Genomic DNA, 27,531 nt, shown 5'->3' on the forward strand with positions numbered 1-27,531 from the left:
TGAAAAAAAAAACGTTCCTACTTTTTTTAATAGTTGTAAATGATAAAATATTTTTTTACATTTTTGATTTTTTAAACACGAAAAAAATCTTCATCCTGATGATGCTTCTGACGTAAGCGGATAGCGAGAGAGCGATCATGAACCATAGTGAATATTACTTATTTTCTCCAGTAAAATCGGAGATTGCGCAGAGACACTCATTCCTGTTCAGAAAATTTTTTAAGTCCGTAACGTTGTATAATCGTTCTATCGCTATCCGCTTCTAATCCAACGAGACAGCTATTTTCCTGAGCCCCTTTGTAATCACGTGATCTTCTTGTGTTTGGCTTGGCTTAAACATGTTTTGGTATTTTGATGTTTGATTAAATTGGAAAGAAAGTTTTCTGATATTCGAGTTTTGATTTTTGTTAACCTGGCACAAGCTAAGAATCCGTTCAGGAGCATACGCCGGAAAACAAACCTCATTCCTTCCTTCCTTGGAAAGAAAGAAGTGAGCGTGAATTTAAAATCTCAATATGTTTCACTGTTAGTTTTTATAGATTCAATCGGCAATTTAACTCTCTGTTAAGGTATAATTACCTGTGTCTGCTTTTTTAACAGGAAACAGTTTTTAAAACTATTAAGGTTCCATTTTTTTGAAAAATGCTGTTATTTTCATATTACCAAATGATAACTTGCAAAAGAATTTTCATGTAGCATATGCCAGTAAAAACATTTTTCTGTTTTATATATATTTAAAAATGGCAAGGATTATGTGACATGTCAGAAGTTAAAATCTTGAAATTTCAATTGAAAGCAATTTATGAATGCTATTTAGTATGAAGTTTTATCATCATGAATGTCGGACATATAAGAAGTTTCAGTACATGGGGACATATGGCTCCAAATTATAACTTTCTTAAGATGATATGGCGCTAAATATTCTGATCTTTTCATAATTTCTTATATTAGTTTGGCAAATTTTGATAGGTTAGGCTAGAATTTTTAATCCTTGGCGAGAAAGCTGCATCAAGCTTTCCGGTTTTACTGGAGTTTATTTTTGGTGCACATTTTGGCTAATGAATATTTAAAAAAAGTCATTGTAAGTAGGTTTACTTGCTGTGTATTTCATTTATAAATAAGACGAATTCTGTGAATACAAAACTTTTTATAATTAATTGTACTTCTAAAAGAATGAACCCTTTTGCTGCTATATTCTGCATGTATTGAAATAACTAATATCTGCTGATCATTATTTCTCTACTATGTTATGATTTAATGAATGAATTGTTGTTTTATAAATTTAATTGAAAAGTTTAAAAAGCCTAGTTTTCAACTTCATCAATTTTCACTAGAAATGAACAATGTATCAAAATAAAAATTCCATAGCTTACTATTTTATTAAATAATAGCTTTTAACAATAATATTAAAAGATTATATAATTCTTTTTAATTTGTAATAATTTGTATTCGATATCAGCATTACTATAACTAGCACTGAGCTATTTTATGTAATGTGATTATTTAGCAGTTATTTAAAATTATTTTAATCATATTATTGTTTACAAGTAAATTCTTACTCTATCTGACGAAAATAGTTTTTTTGTGTGTGTATGTGTTTTGTCCAGTATAAATGTAGTGCAGTGCATATGTTACAAAAAGAATTATGTGTAAATAATATGGGACAAATAAAGAAAAGAATTGCATTTTATGTAATTTTAGACACTAAATATTCTGGTGAATTTAAAAAAAATTTACATGCCTTTGGTATTGTGAGCTATATTTAATAAATTCTTAAATTGAATACTATAGTAAAATACTAATGAATTTTATGTAGAGTCAGAGAAATGTTTGTTGAATAATCTTCTGAGATATTATATAAATTAGTAAAAAATTATTTTATAGTATGCACTTAAGACTTCAGTGTTCAAATATTCTATTTTGTGTATTCATATTTAAAAAAAGCATTTGGTTTTAACAAAAAATACTTTTTTATTAGTTACCTAAAAACTTTTGTTTCAAATTTAAGGAGAGTTGACAGAAAATTAGAGAAATGTGTAGTGCAATGAACAAAATGGTATGAAGTTTCTACAATAGTATGAATAATATGATTATCTAAATATGAAACTTACAAATATTATGCTTAGGAAGCTATTAAGACCAAGTTGTATAAAATATTTAATTGAAAATTTTAGTGACTATTAATCCCAGGAAACCAGCTAGTCACCAAAAGTGTTTAATATATATATATATATATTAAACGCATATGAATTCATGCTAGTGCAATTTGTATTGAGACTATATTTGTTATGTAACATTCTTATTCATTTTATTAAATAAAACTAAGTAGGATAGATTTTTTTTTTAAATTTAGAGGAATAAATATGGACTTTCCTGTTGCTGATATTTTATATTATAAAAAAATCGCAAGTATTTTACTGTTACTTCTTTTTCTTTAGCTCTGCTAATGAAGTAGTGCTGAATTGGAAGTGGCATGTCAATATGGTATTTTATTTGAAAATGAAAAATTGGAAACACTATTCCAAAAACATTTTATTATATTCAAATTTAAGCAAAAGGAGGGCATATTTGTTGAAAGAGTTAGATAAGATTATCCATGGCAGTGAGGAAAGATGTCTATTTATGTGTTGGTTGCTTTTGACAGCCAACTGGTTGCTGGAGATACTGGTTTTATTAAATTCCAGTTAAGTCATTTAGATATATTGTAATTTGCATGATTGCACCAAATTGTCAGAGATTAGAGCCATGTTTTGTGTATTGTGTGTTTTTTCTTTATTGTGTTCATAAACCATTCTAAAGGAGACCAATTCCATTATATGATAGTGCTATTAAAAACTCAAATGTCTAGCTCTTCTATCTTCTAAACTTTGCAGCTTGTGTTGTTTTTTTAAATTCATCTTGTAAATTATACAAAGATTATCGCTTTTAGCTTTCAATAACAAAATAAAATATTGAAATTAAACATTTGATTAAAAATATTGATCATTTTTAGCTCTCAACAGTAAAATAAAATATTGAAATTCAACATTTGATGAACATTTGAATTTTAGGGTAACAAAGTAATTTATTATGCAAGATGTGCATTCCCTTGCTCCAAGATATATATATATACCCAATTTTGTTGTAGTTGGTCAGATTGTTTTGCCTATAGAGCAGCAATACACGCATTCATCTTTATTATTATTTGAGATATGTTTTGAAAGTAACTACATATTTAAAAATAGTAATTTACTTTTGGTTTTTGTTTGGTACTAGAGTATTAAGCAATTAATAATTAAAAAATTCACCATATATTTTTTTTAATCTATGAGCTATGATCGTTGAAGAATAAAGTTATGTCTAAATTTCTCCAGTGATTTAACCAAAACCTTAAGTTAAAAAAATTAAAAGTTTACCAAAGGTATATGGTTACTACACTTCTGGCCATGTGTTTAATTCATTTATTTGCATTGTATTTCGTGGATATTTTTTTTAAACAATTTCAATTGTCTGCTGTCTTAACAGTAATAAATGGACATTTAAAAAAAATTATGAAATATGAATTATTTTGACTTGAGAATTGTTGAAAAAACTGTAAAATACTATACTTACTGAAATTCTTAGTGAAAAATGCAAAACTAAATATTCTGCATACTACTACAAATGCTAGCATATTACTTCAAACATCAGAATAAATAAATTTTCTTTTTCTATAAATTGGTGTCTAAATGATTATTTGCATATTTAGTAAAATTATTATTTTGTAAGTTAAAGTTTGTCATTCATTATAATCAAATTGTTCTTCTTTTCTAGAATTGCTTATTTTTCACATGATGTCAGGGTTCATTGCAGTTCATGTTGGTGCTGGTTACCATGGTGAAAGCTTGAGACCTGCTTACAAAAAAGTTTGCAAGCAAGCTTGCAGAGCAGCAACCGAAATGCTACAAGATGGCTGTGATGCCGTAGATGCAGTGACAGAAGCTGTGTCGTTTCTTGAAAATTGTCCACTGACTAATGCTGGCATTGGTTCAAATCTCTCTCTTGCTGGCACAGTAGAATGTGACGCTGGAATTATGGATGGTGCAAGTTTCGATTATGGTTCAGTTGGAGCATTACGTAACATAAAAAATCCAATTCAAGTTGCTAAAAAGTTAGTAGAAGTACAAAAAAAGGGTTTGTTAGCTTGTGGTCGCATTCCTCCTTGTACTCTTGTTGACAAAGGAGCTTTAGAATGGGCTTTATACCATGGATTTAAGTATACTCACATGAAGGATCTTTTAACAAAGATGTCAGAAAAAAGTTTTGCAAGAAACTTACATTTATTAGAAATGGCTTCTTTGCCAGTTTCTGATTCTTCATTAAGCATTGATGAATCGGAACCATCATTTAAAGATGAATTATTGGACACAGTTGGGGCAGTTTGTGTTGATTCTTTTGGAAATGTGTCAAGTGCTGTTTCAAGTGGTGGTTTGAACATGAAACATCCTGGGAGATTAGGGCAAGCTTCTATCTATGGCTCAGGTTTTTGGGCTCAAAATTCTTCTGAAGTTAATAAACCGAGTGTAGCCTGTTCTGTTTCCGGGGCTGGGGAATATTTGGTCAAAACTATGTTTGCTAAAGAATGCTGTGATAAATTATATGAGAAATATGACTGTGTTTCTGCTCTTCAAGATGTTTTTAAAGAAAAATTTCTAAATAGCCAATATTTGAGAAAAATTGATTATAAAATTGCTGGTGCTTTGACTCTGAAATATTATATACAAGATAATATATGTGAAATAGATTGGGCACATAATACGAGAACTATGGTTTTAGGTTACAGCAGCACAAAAAGTAGAAAACCAATTACTCAAGTATCGGAGCAATCTCGTGATAATGTTAGTATCTGTGGAAGTGGAATAATTCTAAACGGTTGAATTTTCTTTATAGCATATTTTGACTTTAAATGATACAGTCCATCCCATGTAGTTTGATTCTGCCTCATCACCCCTTCCTCTCTAGTGATGTCATATCCATCACTGGAAGAGATGGGGGATATATGTAAATAAATAAATAAATATATATACTTATAAATGTGATGAATGATTGATAATGTTAAAATCTTAAAACTAATTTGGGATACAAATGCAATGTCTTTTTATATACAAGCAGCTTTGGTACTGAAATAAGAAATATGCATTTTTTCAATTTATTGACAAATGTTCACTGCATTATTTCCATTTAGTTAGTTTTATTTAATCCAAGTTATTTTCCATTTTAGCTTATAATCAGTTATAAATTTCTTTTGTTTTTACTATAGAATATAATATTTGCAAATGACATTAGGCTAAGTACATTTGATAAGTCTAAAAGCTTGACTTATAATATAATCTTTTTTATTATTATTATTTTATTTACCTAATGTTTTGAATGGCATATTTGTTCTAAAACAAAATTTGCCAATTGTAATGAGTTTACATTTCAGAAATTTTTAACCCTTTGTACTCAAATGATGCCTCTCGCTCACCATTCAAGACAGTGCATCATTTTGACCTTTTATTTATCAATTTTTTTGTTAAAAATACCTACAGAATGGTTAAATGATGTAGATTCATTTTTCGGGGAAATTCAACTTTAAGCAATTATATATATATGTGTGTGTTTGTATTTATATGTCTGTGTGTTTGTATATATATGTCTGTGTGTATGTATATATATTGGAGCAATAAACAAGCCCTTATATTAAGTGAATAATTATGCATCATAATAAAAATTCTGGATTTGAGAAAATAAAAAATTTCTAAATTTTGGCTGCAACTATATGAAAGTCAATCATTATATAATTATTTTTCTTTTTTTTAATTTTATAATTTTTTTAATGTAACCATTTTAGTATTACACTTTCTCATCCCCTATGCCTTTAATATGTCCTACAGAGAGACAAGAATTGACCCCTTATCAAAAAAATATGAAATCTCTAAATTTTGGGCGTTGTTTGTAGAACAGCATCACTATAAATGAAAATTCTAATAAAAATAATCCCGAGGGGGGGGGTATGTAATTTATTGTAATGTATCAAAAAATTAGCCTTTGGTATTTCAAATTTGCAGCATTGAAAGAAAGAAAGCTTTAAGAATCTGAATTATTCTTTATTACCGCCAAGTATGATAATAAACTGCATTATTAATATTTTTGGAGCCAGGCTGAAAATGAAATCTCTTTTGTAAAAAATATCTCGAATCCTGATCCTCTAAGCAGGAATCTTTATACACACTTAAATGTCTATAAATCATCTTAATGCACCATAAAGTTATATTAATAATCTCTATCTACTGCTGATTAAATATTTTATATCTGTACCTGCTTCTTGAATAGCTCTATATTTGTTTCCTTCTATTTCTGTTTATTATAAATAAATATTTTATATCCATTCCTGCTTTTTGAATATCTCTGTATTTGTTTCCCATGTATTGACTGTTTTATGTAAAAACGCTATTAATTTGTTCACTACACAGTGTTTGGAAATAAAAAAATATTCTACATGTTTGTTTCAACTTGTCATTTTAATTATTCAGACTAAATGCATCTTTAAATTACCTTTCCAGTTTATTTTAGTTAAGAGTGTTAATCTTTAGATTTTTATTTAGTAAGACTTTTATGACAAGGCATAATCATTTATATATTCTAATTACTTTATTCAGTTATTACGGATATTTTTTGTAGAAAGTTTAACAAAAGCAATACATAGCTTTGAAATTCATTCTTATTAAATTTGGTCATGGCAAAATCCTTTCATTTAATTTATTTCTTTGCATCACCATTAATCTTCCTCCTCTGGTTCATCTTCATTTTCTTCTTCAAGTTCTTCACCTTCATTCTCTCCTATGCATTACAATAGCAGAAATGTTATTAACTATTTTTTGTAAAATAAATCATGATTGCATTTCAATTTTATTTAAAACTAGCCGCCTGTGGCGTCGCCAATCTTAATGTTCGTTAAAATTTTAATAATTAAATATTTTATACAATTCCTACTCTAATAGCTTCTTCATCAAAATATTTTAAAACTTCAAATTTTGATTGTCATATAATTCACTCATAATAATATATATATTACGTAATATGTATCTCTGATTTTCTGTTAACTCCCATAAAATTTATGCTTTAAATTAAAGTAGAAAGAATTAATCTGCAAGTAATATAATAATATTTTTTTACTGAAACAAAACATTTTTTTATAATATGATTACTGAAAACAGAGTCGTCACTGAGCGTTTAAACTTTATGGGCACTAAAGAACATCTTTCTTAATTTATGTAATATCTCAAGAATTTGTCTACAAAATTTTCTCAGATTTATCATGAACAGATCGATTCATTAACAATGTTTCATTTTAAATGCATCAAACACTAAGAAAATAAAACGAATCGTTTAAAAAAAATCGGTTGAAAACATATTTAAAAAAACTACTTAAAAAACGATGTACTTAAAACTCTAAGCATATATAAAAAATATATAACTAACATAAATACAATTTAATTACAAAAGCGTACAACTAACCTAACAATAATTTAAATCAAGTCCGCATCCGTTGATAATAGTTGTCAACAATCAGAACACAATGCGCATGCGTGAATTTTCAGTTACGGTAACGCAAATGCGTGAATTTTTCTACGCCAGTTGGTGTAACGCTGTGCGGATCAGAAATTTTTAATTTCCTTTATTCTGTTTTATTTTAATTCAAAAATACTTCAGAATGAATCTGAAAGATCGATTCATTAACAATGTTTAATTTTAAATGCATCAAACATTAAGAAAATAAACAGAATCATTTGAAATAATTGCCCCAAAATGTTAAGCCTAGCCTCATTAGCGTGGGGGGGGGGATTGAAGTCTTACTCATTTGGCGGTGGGAAAAATGAAGATTTCTTTGGCTGGAAAGTTAGTTTTTAATTAATGATTACAATTCTAATTAAAAATTTCCCAGAGAAGAGACCCCAGGTGCACATTCCCGACCTCCAAGGTATACATGTACCAAATTTGGTATCTGTAGGTCAAACGGTCTGAGCTGTAAAGCGCCAACACACACACACATTGAACTTTATATAAGTATAGATTGCTCTAGTTATACTTATCTTTTCATGGGAGTCCAATATCCTCATACATTTTAAACTAATATATATATATAATAGATGCTGTTATATTTTGGTATTAGAAGGTTGTGAATTCAAGACCTGATTCTTCTAAAGACTACCATGATGCACATTGAACTCATTAGGTCAGACCAGTGTTAAAACAAGAGAATGTGGTCATAATATGAGTTTTTCATACCTAATCATCGTCAGTGATTTAACAATTCTAAAGATTTTATCAGATAGGTGATCATTATTTATAAGCAAATGCGTAAAGAATTATGTTAATAAACTAATCTTGTCACTTGATTTTTAAAAAAAATGCCTTAAACGTGTGTAGTAGCATTAAGTGTACATTTACAATCTAGTAAACCAACAAAATTCCACTTTGCAGTTAATTTTACACTCCCCCTTCCTTCGGGGTCCTAAAAAAAGCATGGTATATCACCAGGGTGTGTAGCATCAAGAAAAGTGCTTAGATTTGGAAATCATTTTTAAACATCTTTAAAAAATTTAAAAGAAAAAAGTCCCTAAATGTGCTTAATTTTCTCAAGAAGTGCAGAGGAGCAATTTCTCTCCCCCCCCCCTTTTTTTCCTACATTGATTAAGACAAATCCAAAGTAAAGTCAGAAAACTTTATTTACTGATTATTTCATCAGTTGCTTCAGCTTAAAATTATAAAGTTTATCCCAAAAACTGCAAAACTGGACATTAATTTAACTATTTTGTAACACATCAAAATCTGAAGTCCTTTTTGTACTCATTGCATCACAAGTACAAGTCTAATGATATTTTATTATAATATTATTTGCTTTGAGTAATGTAATAATCATTATAATCTTACTCGATCAGACGGTTTACCAGGAATGTTGGTTGCGTTTTATTTACAATTTAATCCCTTATTCATGATTTAATTTTCATGATCCTCTCCCCACCAAAAAAAATTTTTTTTTTTAAAGTTTCAAAGTCGTTTTATTTTAATAGCCTCATATATGTTCTGTTAATTACATATGCATGAACTTTCTTAATGCAGTCGAGTTTGATGACGTCATAGTGTCATTAAAAAATTAAAATAATATGAAATAGATAACTAACTTAGGCTATCTGTTCAAAGCTACATGTTTTTGTTTTTTTGTAATATTGTAATTTTACAATTTGGTTCATCATGCAAACTACGCATATATTAAACAGAGTCCTTCTTTAGTTCGCAACAATGGAATAAAATCACGTGATTAAATAATCGGCCTGTATGGTTTGCCTCCTATCCAACTTACAAAAAACATACTTTTTTTTTTTATTAATTTTAATTTTATCTTTATATAAGCTGATTTTAAGTTTAAAATATTATTATACATTAAGATAAAAAAAGAAACACTAAATATTGGATCATGTTTAAACAAGTTTTTTCTCAGTATTTTGATTTAAAAAAAAAATTGGAATTCAATGATAAAAAAATTACAATTTTTAAAATAAAATAATCTAATGCAAGTTGCGCCCCAAATTGATAACTTATAAATCAGACATCTAAATGTAAAACAAATTTGTCAGCGTAGGGGATTTGAAAACACGGAAAAAAAAATTCCTTAAAATAATATAAGGATTTAAATTATACTTGATTTTTATTTGAGTAAGTTATAATCCACGCCTCGTTAAATCAAATGAAAACACATATTTAAATGACTTTGAAAATAATGCAAAAAAAAAAAAAAAAATTCAGAACCTTTAGGCCTTAGGAACTACAAGCCTACTCGATAAATCGGCCCAATATATAATATATAGATCACATCACGTTTAACGAGGCATTCTTGTGGAGAAACTCGATGCGCAGTTCTTTTACTTACTTTATTTTTATTTCATTTGTGCAGCTATTTTTAATTAAAGATGGTTAAAGGTCCCCATCAAAATAGATATCTGCAATTTTGAAAAGAGTGTATTTCGATTCAGCATTAGTCAATCTCACCTTCCTCTTCTTCTTCTTCTTCTTCTTCATGGACTTCCTCGGGAGGTTCTTCTTCAACTTCGACGTCTTCTGTCTCCACAATATCAGAACCTGATTCGTACTCTTTCTGGAAAACTATAGGAATTGTTGGACCGTAATGGTAAGTAGAGAACTTGTATCCAAAACCAATGTAAATGTGATCAAAAGACCTGTAAAAATCGCTAATCAAGGACGGAAATTTTCAAAAGAAAAATATTTTAATTTTATTTCAGGAGTAGTATAGGGTTATTCAAAGCGTTTGCGTCGATTACAGTTACATCAATCAAAGTTGTCAACCATTTGGTGAACAGTAAGAAATGCAATTTCTAAAATGCATTTTCAGTTATTTTCACTGTACAGTGAAGGTAGTCATAAAACGTAACATATGAACGTGTTTGAGAACATCTAAGGGAGTAGAATCCTCTAAGGAATGTCCTGTGAATTTAACAACATATTTTGTTTGCTGATGTATTTAACACTAAGAATACAGCATAAATTAAAATTGATTAGAGGGAGATCTTTGTTTTATGGCTGCCTTTCACAACAATTTGAATAAAATACCAGATTGTTTAAAATATTGTACACTTAGTTTTTCTAATCTAGAGACTCCTTTCAACAAATTAGCAACAAATGTATGAAAAATATCTCTTACTTTCCATCGTAGAACGTAAATGCCCCAGGCCATAAATTCGATTGTAAGATAATGATTGACACCTTTTTGGCTAATTTCGAACTTAATTTGATGTTCCAGGGTTGTAACTTTCCAATTGCTAAAAAGAAAGATGTACTTTTGTTTTAAACTTTAAGAGATAACCAAAGTAATTTTCAGCCACTTATTTGCGAAGTTATATAAAGAAAATACATTTTTGTGAATAATATCTGAAAGAAGGTATCGAGTTAGGTAAGAAGCCAGTTTTATTTTTTCCTGTTATTTGATCAAATCAGCTATCCAAATATATAGTACTATTTCTATGCGCTGCTTTGTTATAAGATGCCCTATGGAGAGGATTATTGTTAATAATAATTGGCAGGACCATTCTTACCATGAAATAACAATTTGACATTTGTTGATCAAACAATATTTCATACTTTCGCGGCAGCAAAGGCACAAAATATTAACCTGTCATAATAAAAGTCAAACTGTATTTATTCAAATAAAATGTATTAGTAAGCATGTTAATGAAATGTTGAGATTGAAAATACGAATTGATGAAAATTGTTTTTAAAATTTCTTTTTATTTTCTCGCATATGAAATATAGAGGAAAAATCGTAATCGACAAAAAATTTGAAGGCGATTCAATTTTTTGTCGATTTTTATTTATTTAACGAATTTTAACGAATATTTATTTATTGATATTATTTATTTAAATAAATAATTTATTTTATTTTATTTTAAAGAATCCCAACATTTCAGACCTTTCTGAATCCGAAAACACATTTTTAGAATTATGTATGCTTGTTGGACATGATAACACAAAAATGCTTTGAAGTAGATGGATAAAATTTGATATGTGGTCTTTTCACCAAATTTACAGATTTCGGTCAAATTTCGAATGAAATCCATTTACAGGAAATTTGTTCGTCCGTCCAAGAGAATACGATAACAACAAAAAGTAAAAAATTAGAGGGATAAAAGATGAAGATCGTGAAGTGTAGATCAGCACCAAGTTTTGAATGAAATCTAGCAACAGGTTGATCGTCTGTCGGTCGTACATTCGCTTATATGTAAAAAAAGCCATAGCTTAAAAAAATGCCATTTAGATAAATTGAATTTGATATCTGATCGTGCTTCAAAAATTGTAGCCTAAAGTTGTATCTCTGTGAGATCTCTGGTTTCAATCGGACAAAATAAAAAAAAAAGACGCTCATAATGCAAACTCTATTTCTTTCGTTTATTACGAGGAGCAAAGTGTCCATGTGCAATAAAAACTTATTTTTCATGTGAAAATAAAAAGTTAAGCACTTGATGTATCAAGTCGTGTTTAGGATATATAAGTTCTAATAAGGTGGTAAAGGAAAACATTTTTAGTTGGAAATATAAGAGGATATTTCGGTACCGTTGGTTTTACATGCGCCTTCACCCCTCACAGATGAAAAAAGCTTTAGAAAGAGTACAAATTCTTAGTTCGATTAAAAACCCTGAATAAAAGTGAATTAAAAGTTCTTATAAAATATCCAACTTCGTGAGCAGAAGAAATTATATAAAATATATATGAATAGATAAATTATATATGAAGAAGCGTCTAAAATTTTACAGGAAAGATATAAATTACCTTCATCTTCAGATAAACCTCTAAGTTTGGGAACTTCAAGTTCTTTCTTAGCTTCAAATATTTCCGAACCTTCTTCTTCTTCGTTCTCTTCCTCTTCTTCTGCTTCTTCTTCCTCATCTTCCTCTCCTTCTTGCATAGGAGAATACCTTCCCTTTAAAAGAATATTATTTAATTTAAATGACCATATTTTCTAAACTTCAACCTAGATATCAGGGGTCTGGTGTAAAGCGGGATAGCGATTAAAAAATGGGAATAGATCTGTTTGCTGTAAAACGCATGATAGCATTTGATATTTTCAAGGACATGTATATCGCAGGATTTAATAATATTCAAAAGAATACCGATACAGAATTTTCATTATTCACTAAAATAAAGGAAGGACTTGGAAAAATAATTTCTATGTATTTCCCTTAGGGGGACCAGCTCGAGTACGAGGATGACAATTTCCCATAAAGTGATCAATTTAGCTGCCCAATAAAGATATTATGACTAATTAATGATGCCACCGCCAATAATGGTACGTATCTGCTTATGAAGGGAACTGTACGTATCTTGCGAAGGGATGAGTTAAAAGTGTATCTACTTATTAAGGATTATCTGTATGCATTTGCTTGTAAAAGGAGTTTAATTAAAAGTATATCTGCTTGAAAGGTTTGAGAATACATGAGTTACTCATAATGAGGTCAAATTTCTGAAATCCATATAAGGATTTTTCTAAGATCTATATGTTGCAGTAAATGTGGTTCATCGATTATTATTATTAATCAGCATGGCACCATGTTAATAATAACTGGTCAGTATGATAAATCCATTATTAATGATTATATAACTATCGTTAATAAAAATTGATTGATCACATTTACCATAATATTGCTACAAAAAAATTTTCTTTTACTACAAATACCTTCAATTAATCGCAACACATGCAGCTCATTTACTCGCTAGTTCAGCAGCTTTCTTGCTGTCTAATCCTCCAGTTTCTCTACGTGTCGGAGAATCCGACTCCTCTCACACACGACTTCTGACGATTCACACACTTCTGCTTCTTCAGATTGCCCGTCTTTTATAGTTTCGGGAGGCGGGGCTAGAATCTTCAGACCAATCAGGGCGCATCTGAGTGTATATTGGTTCCTACTGGATGGATCGTGAAACTTCTCGAACTTTCCAGTATGTTCCATTTAGTCGCCAAACTCGCCAAGTCGCCAAATAGTCGCCAAGCTCAGCATGCATTGACGCGGCAGCCGCTCAGCACAGATCTTACAACGGTCTTTCTCACGATGACACTATTCATGCCGGGTAACAAAATTACAGATTTGTAACAATATGTATATTAATATGGAAATAGTATATCTGACGCTTTTTCGACTACAGTAGTGCTTGGGGACTTTATCTTGCTTTGAATCAATCGAAGACTTCATATGCTTATTCTTTTAACAAGAAAGAAACTGAGAGAAAAATGTATTGCTAGGGCCCTCATCTACACTTTTTAAACCACTGCTTCAATCTCTATACATTTTCATATTTCTAGCATTTTATGCATTTCCTGTTATGGCAAAGTTCAGATCTTGTTTAAAGTCAATGAAGTCTCTATTATAACTAGGAGACAAAAGAAGAAGTACAATACATTGAACTTAACACTGTAATTACAAAACGAAGAGACCAAGATGAATAAAATTCTGCACACATATTTAACAGTTGTAGCGTAGACACCTTTCAAATTTTGATCCAAATCCAAAAAGGGGTTTGTCGTTTGTCTGTTTGTACTTTTAGAAACACGTAAATGCGATAACTAAAAAACACAATTACTTAAATATATTAAATCGGGTATGAAATTTTGTGAATACATGTGTAATTTTGAGTCAGTTTTTTTTTCCATCAGTTGGAAAAAGCATATCTAAAGCATAAATTTGATTTTTTTTATACTATTAACTACACACCAGAGCTTAATCGCCAAGGATAGCACTGTAAATCCATTAAAAATGCTAAATTCACGTCAGAGGTTAATATTTCGTAGTTATATACACCAATGCTAAGCAAGGTATTCTCTGGGATAGCATCTTTATTACAGTATTTACGAGAAAATTTCGGGGTGACTACTCCCGCTTATTTTTGAATATCATTTGTGTCACAAAATTCAAGAATGAAGTACTCACTTGATCTAATATCGCTGGCTTACAGTGAACCCACGCCTCTAGTCCTTCAGTAAACATTTCCATCACAGATTTAGGTTCGTATGACTCACTCTTGAGAAACCCGAGTGGATGCTCTTCATCTTCTTCTTCCTCCTCTAAAAATTTAATGTTCTTTAAAAAGGAATATTTTAATACTTAACATTTGAAAACTTTATATCATTTTGTCACATTGAGAGAATTATACTTGAGATACAAGTTCCATTTTGGAAATTAATGAAACTTCGTTATGATGGGCTTCAGAATTTTTATTCTAATTCAGCAATTATGAATTAGCTCTAAAAGGCTCATTTTGCAATAAAGCTCTTTTCATACAATATTAAAAAGAAAGTTTTATTGCTACATATTTCTAAAATTATTTATTCCATTATATGAGTGATCCCTCGTGAAACAGATATAAATAGATTGGATTTCCTATATGAAATCACGCTCTTAGGCAAAATTTCCAATTACAAAATCCAAATCTTAAATATGGCAATTGGCAATTATGGGCGTTGTAGTAACAATGCGTAGGAAAACAATACAAATTCAACAAAATGAAATTCTAGTATTCATGTGGAACGTAGATAATACTTGTAGAATAACGCCATGTATAACAAATTCAGAATTGATAAAAATTGAAGATTACATTCAGAAACTGTCAAAGAACTTCTTCAGCAAAATCAAGAGTCATCTTAAACTTATTCATCGACTATCAAACTTTATTCGGTCACTACGAAGGGAAATTATTCTATTATCAAATGGTTTCTTTCCTCTTAACCTACTCAAACCTGAAACAATCTGAAGTGCATTTTTTTTTGTTAGTCTTACACTGCTACTCAAAATCAATCAAATCATTCCTAATTCTTTTCTAAACTTTATTCGGTGGTACTACTGCAGCCAAATTTAAAATGAGTTTTAGCTAAATTTCACAATCTAAGTGTAAAAATTCTGTTTACACTCATATTAAATAAAATGTTCTTAAATTTTCCTCATTCTGAGTATAAAGAATCCGTTTTATATTTTTAAATATAGGAAAATGCACTTGCACTCATAGGAATATCTAAATCAATATTCAGCACTCTTAAGAATATCAAAATCAATATTCAGCATCCATAGGAATATCAAAATCAATATTCATCTTCCATAGGAATATCAAAATCAATATTCAGTATTCATAGGAATATCAAAATCAATATTCAGCATCCATAGAAATATCAAAATCAATATTCAGCATCCATAGGAATATCAAAATCAATGTTCAGCATCCATAGGAATATCAAAATCAATATTCAGCATCCATAGGAATATCAAAATCAATGTTCAGCATCCATAGGAATATCAAAATCAATGTTCAGCATCCATAGGAATATCAAAATCAATGTTCAGCATCCATAGGAATATCAAAATCAATGTTCAGCATCCATAGGAATATCAAAATCAATATTCAGCATCCATAGAAATATCAAAATCAATGTTCAGCATCCATAGGAATATCAAAATCCATATTCAGCATCCATAGGAATATCAAAATCCATATTCAGCATCCATAGGAATATCAAAATCAATATTCAGCATCCATAGGAATATCAAAATCCATATTCAGCATCCATAGGAATATCAAAATCCATATTCAGCATCCATAGGAATATCAAAATCAATATTCAGCATCCATAGGAATATCAAAATCAATATTCAGCTTCCATAGAAATATCAAAATCAATATTCAGCATTCATAGGAATATCAAAATCCATATTCAGCATCCATGGGAATATCAAAATCAATATTCAGCATTCATAGGAATATCTAAATATGATCCAGATTGTATCAAAAGAAGAAAACAACCGGCCATTCTATATAATTATAATTACAAAACTTAAGACTGACATGGTGGATTAAACTACATCAGACATTTTAATGTAGTACCTGAAAAATTCGAAACGAATCAACATTTTTATTGTTAACCCCTTACCTGCCGAGGATAACTTGAGAGATTCGGTCCCCAGTGCCACGTATATAGTTGCGAGATAAAAATCAATACGCCAGGAGCAGTTAAAACATTGACTTACGGAGACGTATATATACGCCCGCGGCAGGCAAGGGGTTAAATTACAACTTACAATAAATGTCATTTAAATTTTCTTACATTGATAGTAAATTCAGATAAATATTTACGGCTATTTGTATGATTATTATACAGTATATCACGGAAATATATGACAAAGCATAGCAGTAACAAGCATTTTAACAAAAAATTTGAAAAACCACAAAAAAAATTCTCTACCTAATAACTCATAGTAATCCACTGGAGCCACACAAGTGGATGCTGAAATTCGAGCTATCTGCGCGCGCAAGTAGTGAGCTTCTTTACCAGAAAAGGGAACACCTCCTCCGATCTATCAAAAATTGAAAAGAAAGATGAACTTGTTTTATTTTGTTGTGAATTCAAATAATTAATCTTGATAAATAAAAAATTAGTAGTATTTACTTCAGATTCCAGATTTCCTGAAAGAAACCTTTTAGCCCTCCGAGCTTCAGTGATGTGAAAAGGTTTCAATAACGGCAAACATCTCCAAGAACCGTCAACTGAAACAAAAGTAATAAGCTTAAAAATTGAATAAGGCTAGCAAGAGTCATGTGTAGTCATCAATTTGAAAGTTCATCAAGAACCATTGATTGAAACAAGAATAATGAACTTAAATATTGAATAAGACTAGACAGACTCAAGTGCAGTTTAACATTTTGAAAGTTCAGCTTTAGATGTTGGTTACAATTTAATTATCACTGATAGAATAAGGTAAATTGAAATAAACTCTTTAAGGTAAATCAGTTGGGAAACAAAGTACAAATCTGATACAAAGACAACCTTCCCTTGTCACATCATATTTAATTTGAACTTAAATATACATTTCATTTTTACATTAGAAAGACAATAATAAAGGTTTAATTTTTACTAAGGAGGAAAGTTAAAAATTACTTGATTAATAAGAGGATTACTTTCCATACAGTTAAAAAATGTCTAAATTCATAAAAAGATTTTTGATAGAAAAAGGGACTCAAAAAATTTTAAATATAACTTATCTTAAGGGATTCATGTCGTGATTTTGAAAAAAGAAAGCGCTCTTTTCTTTGAAAATATCAGAGGATGAACAGAATTGGTATTCATTAGAAATACATTCAAATGATCCCGAGGCACGCTGAACACAGTTCCCTCATTCTTTTTCTGCAACTCACCATATTAAAAATACAAGATTTAATTTGTGGCATTCAGAGGATAAAATGAAACAGTTTGGCAATCGTTTTCAATAAATCGGTTTGTGATAATTCACGAGGATATAATTTTTAACATAATGTTGGCTTAATGTGAACCTCACTTTTTCCTCTTGCCTTGTTGAATGAAGACGACATTGTCATACTCAGGTCAAAATAGATGAATTACATGGTGGTAAGGGTCTAACGATGCCAAAATCATACACCAAAGAATCACACAAAGGGGTCAAAAAATGGTACAAGAAAAAGCTAATAAACTTTTTTGATTCATATAATTACTAATGCCCATTTATCAAGCAAAAAAAAATGGATAAAGATTGTATATGGTTCTAATTTCACTGTCGTGCTTACTAGGAGGCAATCACTGGATGCAGTGGCAAGCTATCAGACTACACAGAGTTCCCCCGTTCATTCGAGTTACCAGCAGCGCTAACTTTAAAGTTTCTCATTTTTCACGTATATACATGATTCTGGCGTCCTATAATTACGAAACAAGCACCCATTTTACAACCAATCCTTCTAATTGACAGAGTTCATTTCTGGATTTGTATTTCTAATTAATTCAGAACCAATATCCGCGGCAGAAATGGAATTTTCGATAATCAGGTTATACATTTACAAATTATATTCATGACATTACCTTTAGTGGAGACAAAGTAGAGCCGTTCGTTTACTCCGGTTCCTCCTTTTTCTGAAGTAACAGTCTTTCTTTTTGCTGGCCGGCGCTCTGGGAGAGGGGGTATTTTTGGACCAGTTTCTTCTTCTGCACAAAGCAATTATTTTAGATTCCAAAATATTTTCAAATAGAAGCCAATTTATTTGTCTTAAGTCCTTTTATAATTTTTGAATAACAAAAAATATAAAGGGGTTACTTAGAGGCTCAAGAGTCCCTTTGACCAACAAAAGACTCCATTTACATTGTCAGGGTTCCTCGACTCATGTATATGATTAGGTATTGTTACAAATCTGATATAATGTTTTCCTGTGTAGATAGTTTTACATTAAGGAAGAAAGGCTTACAGATATTTTTAATGTATGCGTAATAGAGATGCATAATCCACGATTTTTTGAATAACAAATAATACTGCTATTGTTATTTTTAAATATGCGTTCCAAATATCTGTTATTTCAATCATATTATTAATTAAAAATTATTAAATATAAAATAATATTAAATATAAAATTTATTAATTGTAATTAATACTTAATTTACTAATTTAATTAAAGTGTGATTGAATTAATTTATCTGTTTCAGCTTACTTCTTAAATTTTTTTTTTTTCTCAAAACTATTTATTTATTAGAGTGAACCATTTTCTGGAAAAGATGAGTTAAAAATATATGACATTTCTTTAAAATGTTTACTTTAGTCCTATATTCTACCAATAGATGGCGCCAGCAGTAAACAGAGAACATGTAATCAAAGTCAATCTTGTCACGAGCAATTAAAAATGATCTGTATGAAATAGCGCATCATCAAATACGAATATCGGTCACTCCCGTAAAGTGGAGCGGTGACTTCGCACTTTCCGGTGAAATCACCGCTCCGATAAATTTCAGTGATATGCAATTCAATGATACGATACGATAATTCCAATAACCAGTCCGTTCACTTTTCAATCCAATCACAGATTTCTTTCGAGAGCTTCCATTGGACAGATCATATCGATTCTTACTTTCCAGTAAAGTCACCGCTCCGGCAAATTTCAGTGGTATCGTATCGAATGTTACTTTCTATCGTGAGCCAAAACCTGTAATCGAAATATCATCAGTAAGATTGTATCAAGGATTTGAATCACACCCATCTTTGAAAAGTATTGATCACTTGTATTTGTGACTTTTTGATATTGGTTACGTAATAACCTCTCTGAAAACATTCGTCATCCCTAATGTGTAATGGATGCCAGTCAATAACATCGAACCTTGGTGGTAACGAATTCGGCAACTTTGGGGGGAAAATGAAGACTATAGAAAATACAAGAATTATGGTGATGTCCCTATTAGCAGTCGAGATCCGTAGATTCTTTTAGAAAATTATATGCCCTGTCAGACAATCTGAATAAACACAAGCTGAGACAGTCTCGCCAATTCTCTATTTGTGAAGTAGATCACAAAGCGAACTTTCTATCTGCACTCGGAGCTTTAAGCTGTTTTCAACAAGTGCCATTCTTTGTGTAAGTCTCGACTGTGTTTTTATTATATGTGATACGTGTTTTCTTGTGGAAAAATACTTCCTTGGGTCATTCTCCGTTTCTCAACGTATTGGATTGCTTTCACCGTACACCAACCCGAAGATTTGTGTAACAATATACTAGACAAAGAAGGATTAAAAACTCCATAGTTTTCCATTACAACAATAATTCAATTTTGGATGGAATATAAATTTTTCATAATAAATTATTCCCACTTACTAATACACGATTAATTTTTAATGAATATTGAATTCATATTGTAGTGAATAGCTTATAAGCCAGTTAACAACTACGCTGCACGAGCAATTGCTTTTGTATCATGGTCATGTTACTGGACTGCGAACTGCAAGGTCCCAGGTTCTATCCTCGCTCATCCCAATCCGTTACATTGGTGACGTCGGACGATGAACTTTCAACCTTCGTACAACTGTTGTGGCGCCATCTACCCGTAACCAAAGTCATCAAATTCACTTAATGCAGCAACCCAAAGTCATCAGACTCACTTGATGCAGTAACAGCATCAGCAACCACTCACCCACACACGCTGGCCATAACGCTTCGCGCTATTCAAATGGGCACAGGCGCATTAGAATCAACAGCTAAAACATCCCTACTCAACAGCCATATCGTTCGTCTCACCTCCGACTCACTGGAGGGAGAGTCTGTAGTGAATAGCTTATAATACAGTTAACAACTACGCTGCATGAGGAATTGCTTTTGTATCATGGTCATGTTACTGGGCTTTGAACCACAAGGTCCCAGGTTCTATCATCGCTCATAACAATCTTCCACAATATCATACTTGGGCAGGTATGTTCCCTTAATTAGGAGAAAGTTGAGTTTACTTTTGTAATATAAAAGAGCTCTGACAAAAAAAAAATGAAATAACTGTATATTCTTAATACTTTCATTCTTTCTGAGTAAGCTCACCTTCACCACCTTCACCACCTTCAACGTCTTCTTCGCCTTCATCTTCTGCTTCTTCAGTCTACAGTAAATAATGTATTATTGAGATTTCAGCCATATCAAATAATATAGATATTTAATCTTAGTATACAATGCACTGCAAATCTTTCGAACATTATTAAATAAACCATATTAAAGAATGTAGATATAAAGTTATAATCCAGCTACATATTACAATATTCCATGCACTTTTTGTATAAATTTATTCATTTTATTATTCATTTAATCACCCTTATTTCACTTCTCGCTGTTTATACTTGAAACAATTCATTTTAAGAAACTCGTTTTCTTTCCCAGCCTGTGCCGTGCCTGTCAATTAACTGTGTACGTAGTATATACTCATGGACTGTCGGATGACTACCTCCTACCTATGTTCGTCTTACCTGTTGATTTTTTTTGTCTCCTTTTCTCACTCTTTCTGTTCTTTTTCATTTTTTAAGGATCATCGAACTATCAGAGTAAAAAGATAAGTAAATTGGATTTTGAAAGAACCGAAAATGTAACTCTAAAAAATAATTTCAAGGAGTATTGCAACTCCACAGACTATAAGTCTGAAAAAATCTCCCTTAATTTTGCTGTCACAATTACCAAAAAATAAAATAGGAAAAGACACTAACTGAAACCTCTTCCGCCCCTTCTTCATCTTCATCTACCTCCTCCTTTTCTTCTTCTTTCTTATCGAGCGTCCAACCGAAATCTTCCGGGGTTACCTCATCACTGTACTTACTTTCGACTATGTAGTAATCGCAGTGCCTGGCAAACACTTTCCCCCAGAATCGGACTTCCCCTATTTTGTATGTTTCAATCAAATCTTTCATGGCCAAAACCAAATCGTGGACTTCGATTGGATCGAGTCCTATCCCTGCCAAAGCAAAGCGCTGCATGCTGAAATGGAGGTCGGATAAGGAAGCAGCGATATCCACTTCCGATTCGACTTCTTCAGCTTCAGCTGGTGGTTTTTGAAGAGGGGTACTTTCATCTTCTTCTTCTTCATCCTCTTCGGCTGTTTTTAACTCCTCTTTTGAAGCAACTGGAGTCAACTAAAAATAAAATTACATAATTCATTTTTACATTTCGTAAGATGTTATGCGTACTAATAATAAGAATGAATGTTTGTGTGTGTATTGGCGTTCTACAGAGCGTTAACGAGCACATTTTGGGAGCCAATGGATTAGATATTGAATGTTCAGAAGCATCTGATTTTTAGGATTGGATCTCTACATCTCAGACTGTTTGGCCTACAGCTATCAAATTCAGCACTACATACTTTGGTATAGAAAATGTAATCCCGGAACGATCTTTTTTCTTAAAAAAAAGGTTAAATTAAGAATTTAGCACAATTTTGTCGTTTTTCCACCATAACTTCCTAAAATATTACAACACAAAAATAACTCCTACATCATCTTAAAAAAATTTTTTTAATGCATTTTAATGAAATTTTTTTTAGCAAATAATTTTTTAATTTATTTTAAAAAATATTTAAAGCACATTTTACTACAATGTAATTTATTGTAAAATGAAGCTAAGATAATTTTCATTTTTGCAACGGGTATTTCATTCTGGTTCTTTTTCTATAACTGATGTTCAAGATATGAAGATTCAACTTATCATTTCATATTACGTGAGATAGTATAAGGCATGTTTTTAATGAATTTTTTTGTAATTATAATTAAGGTTTTAAATCAGAATCAAACAATAATAAAAACTTTACACCGGGTGTCGATTTTTAAACACTGCTGCTGTTTTTTCTGACATTGTTAAATATATATAGATAGAAAAAGAAAGGACATGCGCATAACACAAAGAACAGAATTATACAAGATTTTGGAAGTAGAATTGTGCGACTGTAAAAAGTTTGAAGTTTAAAAATATTTCGCAGAGGAAGTCATTAAAACTAAGTTAGGAAAATTTTTAGTTAAAATTTTTAGCAGTCATGAATCTCGGAGAAAGAAATAGTCGCCAAAGATGGCTAATAAAATATAAAAATTAGAGATGCATAATACACGATTTTTTGAATAACAAATAATTTTGCTATTATTATTATTAAATATTTGTTCCAAATATCTGTTATTTCAATCATATTATTAATTAAAAATTATTAATTAATATTAAATATAAAATTTATTAATTGTAATTAATACTTAATTTACTAATTTAAGTAACGCCTTATTGAATTAATTTATCTATTTCAGCTTACTTCTTGAATTTAATTTTTTTTCAAAACTATTTACTTAATTTCTTTATTGGAGTAAACCATTTTCTAAAAAATCTGAATTAAAAATATATGTCATTTCTTTAAAATGTTCACTTTAGTCTTATATTCAACCAATAGATGGCGCCAGTAGTAAACAGAATAAATGCAATCATGTCACAAGCAATTAAAAATTATCTTTATGGAATAGTGCATAATCAAATGCGAATATCGGAGAGTCAAGGTCAATCCTGTGAAGTGGAGCAGTGACTTCACACTTTACAGTGAAGTCACCGCTCCGATAAATTCAGTGATATTCAATTCAATGATACGATAATTACAAGAATAACCGGTTCTCTCACTTTTCAACCCATTCACTGATCGTATCAAGGATTTGAATCATACCCCTCTTTGAAAAGTAGAGATGCATAATCCATGATTTTTTGATTAACAAATAATTTTGCCATTGTTATTTTTAAATATTCGTTCCAAATATCTGTTATTTCAATCATATTATTAATTATTATTAAGTATAAAATTTATTAATTGTAATTAATACGTAATTTACTATTTTAAGTAACATGTGATTGAATTAATTGATCTATTTCAGCTTACGTCTTGATTTTGATTTTTTTCAAAACTATTAATTTAATTTATTAATTGGGGTAAACCATTTTCTGAAAAGTTCAATTAAAAAAAAGTCATTTCTTTAAAATGTTCGCTTTAGTTCTATATTCGACCAATAGATGGCGCCTGCAGAGTGAAAGGAATGTATACCATTAGAGAGTCATGTCACAGGCAATTCTCATAGGATAACACATTGTCAAATGCGAATATCGGAAAGTCAAGCGGAGCGGTGACTTCACAATTATGAACACTTTCCTGCGATAGCTCCACTTTCAGTGATGGATCGTATCAATTGTTACTTACCAGTGAAGTTACCGCTCCGATAAATTTCTGTGATATGCAATTCAATGATACGATAATTCCACGAATAACCGGTCCGTTCACTTTCCAATCCATTCACAGATCCAATGATGAATTCTTGTTTGAGAGCTTCCATTGGACAGATCGTTTCGATTGTTACTTTCTATCGTGATCTAAGACCTTTAATCGAAATATCACCAGTAAGATCATGTCAAGGATTTGAATCACACCCCTTTTTGAAAAGTGTTGATCATTCCTATTTGTGACTTTTTGATATTGGTTACATAATAACCACTCTTAAAATATTCGTCATCTCTATTGAAAAGTATTGATCACTGGTATTTGTGACTTTTTGATATTGGTTACGTAATAACCGCTCGTAAAATATTCGTCATCCCTAATAAAAATACGTTTTATGAATGTAGATCACTGAATCTCCCCTTGTTGCATAATTCTTTTGTTTATTTAAACGTTCCCCTGATCTAAATCTTCATCTAATACAACTTCACAATTCATACATGCTATTCTTTAAATATCGAAGATTAGAGGAAAATAAATAACTATTTAATTATATATAGATAAAGAAAATATGCACCTCAGAAGATTCTGGTGGAACCACATATCAAATTTTATTTATCTATGTCTTGCGTTTTTGTGTAATCGCGTTTACATGCATGAGAATGTACGTACGGACAAGCCATTGGCGAATTTCGTTCAAAATTTGATACGGATGTACAATTTAGATGCTAAAATAATTTACCAAATTTATCCCACTTAATTTTTCGCGTTCTCTTGCACTAGGATAGACAGGCAGACAAATTTCCTACATATATATATTTCTTTCAAAATTTAATAGAAATATAAGAGTTTAGTCATAATTCCATATACCAAATTTCATCCATCCAAAGCTTTTTTTTTAGCTATCATGTTCTCAGACAGAAAGACATAATTCCAAATGTGTTTGTCGGACTCCTAAAGAACTGAATCGAGAGATTTGTCAAAATCTGAAAGTTGATTTTTTTTTTGACAATTAGAATAGTTCTGTGGTGAAAGCTTAAAAGCCAGTTAACAGCTACGCTACCAGAGCAATTGCTTTTGTATTGTGGTCATGTTACTCGGCTGCGAACCACAAGGTACCAGGTTCTATCCTCGCTCATACCAATCCGCCACAGTTCCTTTGTTTACGATTACTTATTTGAGAAGTATTGATTCCTTATTTGAGAAGTAAAAATAAACACAAGATGATTTTATGTCAAATTAATACCAGAATTTAGAACTAACATGTTTTAAGATTTTCTGATGCAACTATGTTTTCCTAATTAGAACAATATTGCGGGATTTTCTTTCCCATTAAAACTTACTTTGTAGAAGCGTTTTTTGTCCTCAATGAACTTTAAAAGCACTTCATTTGGTGGCGTCACTTTTATAAATTCATTTTCTTCAGATTGCTTTTCGTCTTTCAGCGAAAAACTGATATCTTCCAGCTTATCCACAGCATCTTCTATTCCATGTCGTAAAGTTTTATGCAGTATGGCAACCAAATGATCGTACCTTTGGAAAAAATAAGTTTCTATAGAGTAAAAGAATCACAATTTTTTTTTTTTCATAAAAGTTATGATTAGTTGTTCTATGAACACTTGATGTCGCGTCAAAAAAAAAAAAATCGGAAAATATGTTTTTTTTATCGTGGACATTAACGCTCCAACTGCGTATTCCGAGGGTTGGCAAAAACTCCATTCTATGTTGCATCCCGCGTTTTTCGCAATTTGGAATGTTTATTTTTTTACGATTACAGATTTTTATTATAGCATATTATTATCGTGTAACATATAGTATCAGTTCACTTTCATTGAAAAATATTTGAATTTATTTGAAAACATCACATATAAATAGTGATTTCAAAAAATTAAGCAAGCCGGAGGGTTAAAGATTAGTCAATAATTTTAAAGCGAATTATGTACTCAAGTCATTATTTTTAACATTATTTACAAAATAGCAATTGGATATCTCACCAGTATTAAAATGATTCAAATATTTTAATGGTTCCAAACTCGCCAAAAACTGAAAGAATTGTAACTGCCACCATTTTCGAAAAATTTTCTTAAGACTTCTCTTAAGAACCATCATTAAATAAATTCACATTAAAGATTATCGAAATATACATAATTATTCATATCTATCATTATTAAGATAAATAATCTGTGAGATATTACAGTAAGAGTATTTTGTTCTTATAAATACGATAATGCTGTATTTTTTAATTAACGGTGAAGGATTGGGGATTCGTTGGCGGGCAAAATGTTATGCCTTTGAAAGAAAACTTTCCCTTCACTTGAAGGTATATCTTCAAGTGAAGGTGTTCAAGTGTTATGGGACTTATAAGTCCCATAACACCACGATCGAATGAAAAATCTTAAAAAAATACGATTTTCTTCTTGCAAACTTTGTATAATAAGCGCAAACAGATGCTTGTTTTTTTCTCTTAAATTAGAAGCCCGCTCATAGCGTTGACATGCAAATTTGATCTTGGTGCTACGTTTGGCGAGTTTTGGCTCTTTCACCATTAATTAATAAGTACCGAAAATGCTTTTAAATCGATGGCTCATTGTCATTAATTAATTGCATTCATAAAAGTACAATAATTAATTTTGACAAAAACCTACAAACTATGCAAATACATACTTACAAAGAGAGATTAGACTTTGGACTCACAACCGAAAGCATGTTTTTGGCTTTCTCAAATTCAATTCTACCGACTGGACTAATGTCGTCTTTACTTTTAATGGGTCGGTATAGTCGTCTACCACTGTCGGCATTTTCTTCAACATGAAGATGAAGTAAATCTTCATAATCCATCGCTATTCAACTGAAAATTATATAATTACAAAATAGCAATCGGAGAGAATTCGTACAGAATTAGATTATTAAGAATCATTTAAGAAAATATAATCGAGCTGCGTAATTATTGGCACGTATTTTCAAATGCCGATGAGGATAGAAATCTAGTTTAGGATGCACCTCCCTCTCAACAATAATACCAAGTCACCAATAAAGATAACTGACCAGTTAATAATACCATAAAACAGTTATTGTCAGCTATCTTAATTGGCGACTTGATATTATTTGGCATCCTTTGTGAAATGAGCGGACATCCTAAACTAGATTTCAATCCAGATGATGAACAGCAAAGATGATGAAAGCAATAAGAATGCCTCGAATCGTTGCATGTCCTCATAAGAATTCAATTGTGTATTAATCGCCTGCCAATGGCTATTAGTTAAGAAAGAGCATAATAATATGTGATCTTTGATGACATGTTTTGGCAATTATTCGCTAACATGCGATTATGCACAAGTCCAAAATGAAATAGATGATTTATTTAGTCAACTCAAAACAACAATAATTACCTGAGCATTCATTTATTTCATATTCAAATTATACTTGAGTATTAATGACATGTTAGGGATAATTAGTCC

The 27,531-nt window shown here is 30.6% G+C and overlaps 2 protein-coding genes across 2 annotated transcripts; one reads left to right on the top strand and one right to left on the bottom strand.

Annotated features, from left to right (window-relative positions):
* Nucleotides 1-231: 231 nt before the first annotated feature.
* LOC129972757 (threonine aspartase 1-like) lies at nucleotides 232-6,500 on the top strand. The gene is made up of 2 exons (XM_056087008.1): nucleotides 232-490; nucleotides 3,793-6,500. The coding sequence occupies exon 2, from the start codon at nucleotides 3,810-3,812 to the stop codon at nucleotides 4,893-4,895; it is 1,086 nt and encodes a 361-aa protein (XP_055942983.1). The 5' UTR covers nucleotides 232-490; nucleotides 3,793-3,809; the 3' UTR covers nucleotides 4,896-6,500.
* A 278-nt stretch (nucleotides 6,501-6,778) lies between these two features.
* LOC129971715 (radial spoke head protein 6 homolog A-like) lies at nucleotides 6,779-26,911 on the bottom strand. The gene is made up of 12 exons (XM_056085692.1): nucleotides 26,742-26,911; nucleotides 25,417-25,606; nucleotides 21,555-21,977; nucleotides 20,902-20,959; nucleotides 18,422-18,544; nucleotides 17,000-17,097; nucleotides 16,796-16,907; nucleotides 14,496-14,629; nucleotides 12,343-12,493; nucleotides 10,721-10,838; nucleotides 10,051-10,250; nucleotides 6,779-6,840 (listed from the first exon to the last, which is right to left on the bottom strand). The coding sequence occupies exons 1-12, from the start codon at nucleotides 26,909-26,911 to the stop codon at nucleotides 6,779-6,781; spliced, it is 1,839 nt and encodes a 612-aa protein (XP_055941667.1).
* Nucleotides 26,912-27,531: the final 620 nt, after the last annotated feature.

Source organism: Argiope bruennichi, chromosome 6 (genome assembly GCF_947563725.1).
Source record: "Argiope bruennichi chromosome 6, qqArgBrue1.1, whole genome shotgun sequence".
Lineage (NCBI taxonomy): Eukaryota > Metazoa > Arthropoda > Arachnida > Araneae > Araneidae > Argiope > Argiope bruennichi.